The sequence below is a fragment of the Gekko japonicus genome, unplaced genomic scaffold (assembly GCF_001447785.1).
Source record: "Gekko japonicus isolate JY-2015 unplaced genomic scaffold, Gekko_japonicus_V1.1 scaffold1548, whole genome shotgun sequence".
NCBI classification, from domain to species: domain Eukaryota; kingdom Metazoa; phylum Chordata; class Lepidosauria; order Squamata; family Gekkonidae; genus Gekko; species Gekko japonicus.
In genome coordinates this window covers 418237-424188 of record NW_015170328.1, presented here as the reverse complement: position 1 = coordinate 424188, position 5952 = coordinate 418237, and the positions used below count along the sequence as shown (strand labels likewise).

The window sequence follows — 5952 nt, the reverse complement described above, 5'->3', positions numbered from 1 at the left end:
GAGGAGGAGGAGGAGGAGGAGGAGGAGGAGGAGATGATTGGATTTATACACCGCCCTTCACTACCCAAAGGTTTCTCAGAGTGGCTTACAAACTCCTTTCCCTTCCCCTCCCCACAACAGACACCCTGTGAGGTAGGTGGGGCTGAGAGAGCTCTTGACAGAAACTGCTCTTTTTCAAGGACAGCTCTTATCAGAACTACAGCTTGCCCAAGGTCATCCAGCAGCTGCAAGTGGAGGCGTGGGGAATCAAACCCGGTCCTCCCAGATTAGAGTCCACGCACTTAACCACCACACCAAAGGATGTACCTACACCACTACACAACCACTACACCAAAGAAGGATGAGGAGGAGACTGGATTCATACCCTGCCCTTCACTACCCCTCCCTTCCCCTCCCCACCACAGACACCCTGTGAGGGAGGTGGGGCTGAGAGTGCTCTCTCGAGGACTGCCCTTGAGGGAACAGTTCTGAAGCAGCTTGTAACTGACCCAAGGTCACACCAGCAGCTGCACGTGGAGGAGTGGGGATCAAACCCAGTTCTCCAGGATTAGAGTCTGCGCTCCCGACTACTACACCAAACTGGCCCTCCACCAGACTGACATACCCAGATGAGGCCCCTCCCCTCCCCTCCCCAAACCCCACCCTCCCCAGGCTCCACCCCCACAAATCTCCAGGAATTTCCCTACCTAGAGCCGGCAACCGTAGCTGTCTGCCTTCAGCAAATGTGAAGATCAAGAGAAGATCAGTTCTACTGCCCATTCTGCAGTGTGAAGTGGTAGACTAGGCCGTCCTTGAGACTGTGTGGGGAAGTTACATTTCTGAAAGTTTCACTACATACCAAGTGGGTGAGATCAAGATGGGTAGTCTGTCTGTAGCGGTAGAAAAGAGGAAGAGTCCAGTAACACCTTAAAGACTAACAAAACTTGTGGTAGGATGTCTGATTATTTTTTAACTTGCCGGGATTTCCTTTTTATATGTAAGAAGAAGAAGAGGAGATTGGATTTATACCCCGTCCTTCACTCAGAGTCTCAGAGCAGCTTCCTTTATTTTATTTTTTTATTATATTTTATTACTACATTATATAAATAAAATAAAAAACAATAAAGAAACATATAATATAATATAAGGAGACAAAATATAAATATTATTTATAAAATATTTTATATATTTATATATTTTATTATTACAATATATTATTACAAACTCCTTTCCCTTCCCCTCCCCACAACAGACACCCTGTGAGGTAGGTGGGGCTGAGAGAGCTCTTGACAGAAACTGCTCTTTTTCAAGGACAGCTCTTATCAGAACTATGGCTTGCCCAAGGCCATACAGCCAGGTGCAAGTGGAGGAGTGGGGAATCAAACCCGGTTCTCCCAGATTAGAGTCCGCGCACTTAACCACTACACCAATCTTGTGTCCCCCATCTGCAGTCTGAAGTCATATCTGCCATTTTACCATCTAGTTCCCGCTTGATTCTGTAATATGTATGGTAGAGTTGCCAACTCCAGCTTGGGAAATCCTAGAACAGGGGTGTCGAACTCATTTGTTATGAGGGTCAGATCTGACATAAATGAGGCCTTGTCGGGCCAGGCCATGTGTGTCATAAAACGTAATGCCAGGTGGCGGAGATATAAACTTTATAAAGGACACAGACAAACACAATTAACTTTCACATTGCTTTCTTACTGAGAAAGACTGGATCATGAGGGCATGGACACAGTGAAAAGGGGGAGGGAACCCAGTTGCGCCCAGGAGAGCCCTGGCATAAGGAGCCCAACAACAACAACAACAAACCACACACACACACACACACAGCATAAGGAGCCCAACAGGATACAAACACACTGTAGCAAGGCACACAAAAGTGCACCTTGAACAAAACTTTGTTGGTCTTAAAGGTGCCTGGTATTTTTGCCATGCGATTGAGGCAGCCCAGCACAGCAAACTGTCCCTCGTTCCCTCCCTCCCTGCTCCCCTTCAGGAGGAGCCTCAGCCAGTGGAAGGAAAGCAAGGCTTCCCTGTGTCTCCTGAATATGACTGAGGCAGCCTGGCCAGGAAGCGAGCTCTGCCTGGTTCCCTCCCTCCCCCTGGGAGGAGGAGGGGGAGGACCCTCAGCCAGTGCTTTACCAGACTCAATTGCACAGGAGAGGCTTACCTATCTATCTTTCCTGTGCGACTGAGAGAGTCTGGTAAAGCAAGCTGTGATGTAGCAGCAGAACTGGAAAAGGAAGCAGGAAACAGCCAGGGCCTTGCGGGCCAGGCTGCAGCCCTTCGAAGACCTGATCCAGCCCCCGGGCCGCATGTTTGACATCCCTGTCCTAGACATTTGGGGGCAGTGCCTGGAAAGGTTGGGGTCCGGACCGGGAGAGTGTTTAGTGGGGTACGATACCATACAGTCCACCCTCCAAAGCTGTCATTTCCTCCCAGGGGAACTGATCTCCATAGTTTGGAGATGAGTTGTGACTCCAGGACGGCTCCAGGCCATACCTGGAGTTTGGCAATCCTAATGTGTGAACTCAGCACAAGATCTCACCATTGGGGGAGAGCTGCATTGCCCCCCGCAGTTTGGGGGAGTATCGAGCTGTCAGGGGACTCCCAGCTGGTTGGAAGTATCCATACTCCTGCCCCATAGTGTAAGGGGTATGGACTGGTCCAGCTGAAGTACCCAGTGGCTGCAGTTCAGTGTGGGTGGTGGGACTCATCCTCTCCGTCTTCAACATCTCCAGGAATCTGGGGCTCCCCTTGTCTTCGGGGGTCAGGTCCTTGGGTGAAGGAGGGCTTTGGAGGGGCTGGTACGACGAAGAAGCAGAGGTGTAGGTCGGAAAACCAGTGGAAAGTTTCCCAGATGAGCTAGAGGCCCACGCTGCCATGCCGTAAGGGTGTCCGTCCGCCCATTGCAAACCATTGAGGACCGGATACAATTGCCGCACTGTTGGGGGTAGAAAGAAAAGCCTTAGTTGTGTATCGTGTGGCAGAGGGCATGTAGGGGTAGACATTGAATGCCGTGAGTCCATAGCAATTTTGTAGAAAAAGCCCAGCAGGAGCTCATTAGCATAATAGGTCACACCCAACAGCAAAACGTATTAGCATATTAGGCCACACCCTGGCAGCACCGCTCATTAGCACATTAGGTCACACCCCCATGTTACCAGAAGTGTGGTCATCCAGCCACACTCACCTTTCCCTTCTTACTCTGTTGACCTTGTTTGTTGTCAAAACCCAGGGCTTTTTGGGTAGCAGGAACTCCTTTGCATGTTAGGCCACACACCCCTAATGTAGCCAATCCTAATGAGTTTCTGCTATTGGGTGTGGCCTATTATGCTAATGAGCTCCTGCTGGGCGTGGCCAACTTGGGAGCCAGCCGGAACTCCCTTCCTGTGTGTTCCTGCCCAAAAAGAGCCCTGCGTGAGTCCATAGCTCTTTTCAGACATTCATTTCCCGCACTCCCATTGTGTGTACGGGGAGAAAGTGATACATGTGGTCATCTCAGTACACCTGAGACTTGGGCCCTTTCTGCACCCCTATTTTGCCTCGGTTTCTGAGCGCATCCTATTCTTCCGTTCTGCATTCCCTCCCGCTTTCACTTCCCGTTTGTGTCGGGGCTTTCCCTTGTTTCTGCATTCGTTTAACAGGAAATCTGCATTCAGACCGCTTCCAGCACACTCTTGCCCCGCCGTTACCAAAACTCCTTTTGCTGCGATTCTTTGTTCTCATCTGCTTTTGAATCACTAATCCTTTCTAAAGTAGAATTGTTTCTGCGGGTATTTAAGTGCTGCCCACTGCCCCGCCCCTGTTTCCGCCTCTCTCTCTTTAGGCTGACGTTCCCTCCCCATTCTGTTTTCTTTCCCTCCTTCTCCAAAGACAACAGGACGTGTCCTCCCGCTCAGGAAAACTTTTTAAAAAGCCAGAGAGAGCATAAGAAGGAATCAGTACATATAAAGGACAAGGGGATTCCCTGCTCCCAGATGTGTCCAGTGTTCCCTCTAAGCTGAGTTACTGTGAGCTAGCTCACAGTTTTTTAGCCTCCGGCTCACACATTTTTGTCTCAGCTCAGGAAGGACATCCAGAGCAAACTAACTGATGCAGTAGCCAAATCTCTCGCTCACAACTTTAATGCCCGTAGCTCACAAAGTAGAATTTTTGCTCACAAGGCTCCGCAGCTTAGAGGGAACACTGGTGTCAGCCTTGCATGTGTGGGCCTGGATTCCCCCCCCTTTCCCTTTCTTTTTGCAGAATCAGGGAGAGAGGGAGGGGTTGGGTCAGCAGTTAAAAGTTCAGAAAGATGCTTGCCTTTCTCTTCATCTTTAGACAAAGCAGCCGGTTAGCTCAAAAAATGCGGGTTTTGCTTGTAGATGCAGAATGCATACAGAATACACAAATAAATAAACCGGGGGGGGGGGGGCCAGGCAGAGGGCAAGATAACAAAGGTGGTCTGCCATTGCCTGCCTCTGCATAGCAACCCTGGACTTCCTTGCTGGTCTCCCATCCGATAACTAACTAGGGCCGACCCTGCTTAGCTTCTGTGATCTGACAAGATCAGGCTAGCCTGAGCTGTCCAGGTCAAGGGAGAGTCCACTCTACCACCACAGTATTCAGTTTCCTCCTGCCTTTCTTCTTCACGTGTTGACCATGCCCTTCTTTCCAAAGGAGAGACAACTCTACCAGTGGAAACCAAGGAAGAAGAAGAAGAGGAGTAGTAGTAGGAGTTCCCAGAATTCCTAGAGTTACAATCCAGGCAGCTCTTGGAATAGCCAGGAACTCTATGGTCAAAACTTCCTGTAAGTAAGTGAGGGCTTATTTTTCTGTTTAATTTAATCGCACTCCCTCTTTGGTCCCAGTTTCTGCCTGCCAATCAGGTGAGCATTGGCAGACAAGGGCTTCAGTTATCTGGAGGCAGGGGTGCCTGACCACCAGAAATGCCAGGATCAGGCCTCCATGTGGTCAAGGTTGGTACTTCTTGAAACTACCGCATACCTACCTGGAGAAGTTCTGTAGGATTCGGATATCCGAGAGAAATATGCGGGCAGTGCCCCAGAATCCACACCCTCTGAACCAGGAAAGAAGAGCTCAGAATCCTCATTGGCTTGCAAGTGGGGAGGCTCCAAATAGTGGGGGGCAGGTTCTTGTTCCCCCATGGCAGAGTAATCCATCGCCCACGCTCAGGAGTCTCTTCTCTCAGACGGGGAGCCTAAAGGGTCAAGAAAGAGAGTGTCACGAGTCGGGAGTCCTAGTGAATCATCACAAGGTGCTGTTCTGTAAGTGCGCGGACTCTGATCTGGGAGAACCAGGTTTGATTCCCCACTCCTCCACATGCAGATGCTGGTGTGACCTTGGGTCAGTCACAAGTTCTGTCAGAGCTACTATACGTAATTACAACTGCAACGATATTATGGGCGAAATATTGGAAACAAGATAATAACCCCAAACAGGATGAAGTAATAGAAAAACTGATGGGAGTAGCTGAAATGATAAATTAAGCTTAATGTTACAGGGGAAGAATGAAGGAGTTTTTACAAAACGATGCTCGGGAACGTATAACTGGCTAGAAAATAGATGAAAGACTCTAAAATGTATGTATACAAATGAACCAACGGTTATGTATGTGCGAAAACTAATAAATAAAAAATAAAAAATAAATAAAATAAATTCTCTCAGAGCTGTTCTCTCGGGAGCAGTTCTCTCAGAGCTCTCTCAGCCCCAACTACCTCACAGGCTGTCTGTTGTGGGGAGGGGAAGGGAAAGGAGATCATAAGCTGCTCTGAGACTCTGGGTGAAGGGCGGGGTACAAATCCAATCTCTTCCTTTTCTTCTGGAAATGTATCACTTCTGTATAGCCTAGAGTACGTTGGCGGTCGTGGCAGAAAATTGCCGTCAAGTTGCAACCGACTTATGGTGACCCCAGAGGGTTTTCCCGGCAAGAGACGTTCAGAGGTGATTTGCCGGTGGAGCGAC

At 49.2% G+C, this 5952-nt stretch overlaps 1 protein-coding gene across 1 annotated transcript in view; it reads right to left on the bottom strand.

The window, feature by feature from the left end:
• GATA1 (GATA binding protein 1 (globin transcription factor 1)) overlaps positions 1 to 5150 on the bottom strand; it is a 14640-nt gene extending 9490 nt beyond the window's left edge. Inside the window, exons 1-2 of the mRNA XM_015418113.1 lie at positions 4979 to 5150; positions 2534 to 2929 (exon numbers count right to left, since the gene is read on the bottom strand). Coding sequence (XP_015273599.1) covers positions 2534 to 2929; positions 4979 to 5150 — 568 coding nt within the window. The remainder of the gene's footprint in view (positions 1 to 2533; positions 2930 to 4978) is intronic.
• Positions 5151 to 5952: the final 802 nt, after the last annotated feature.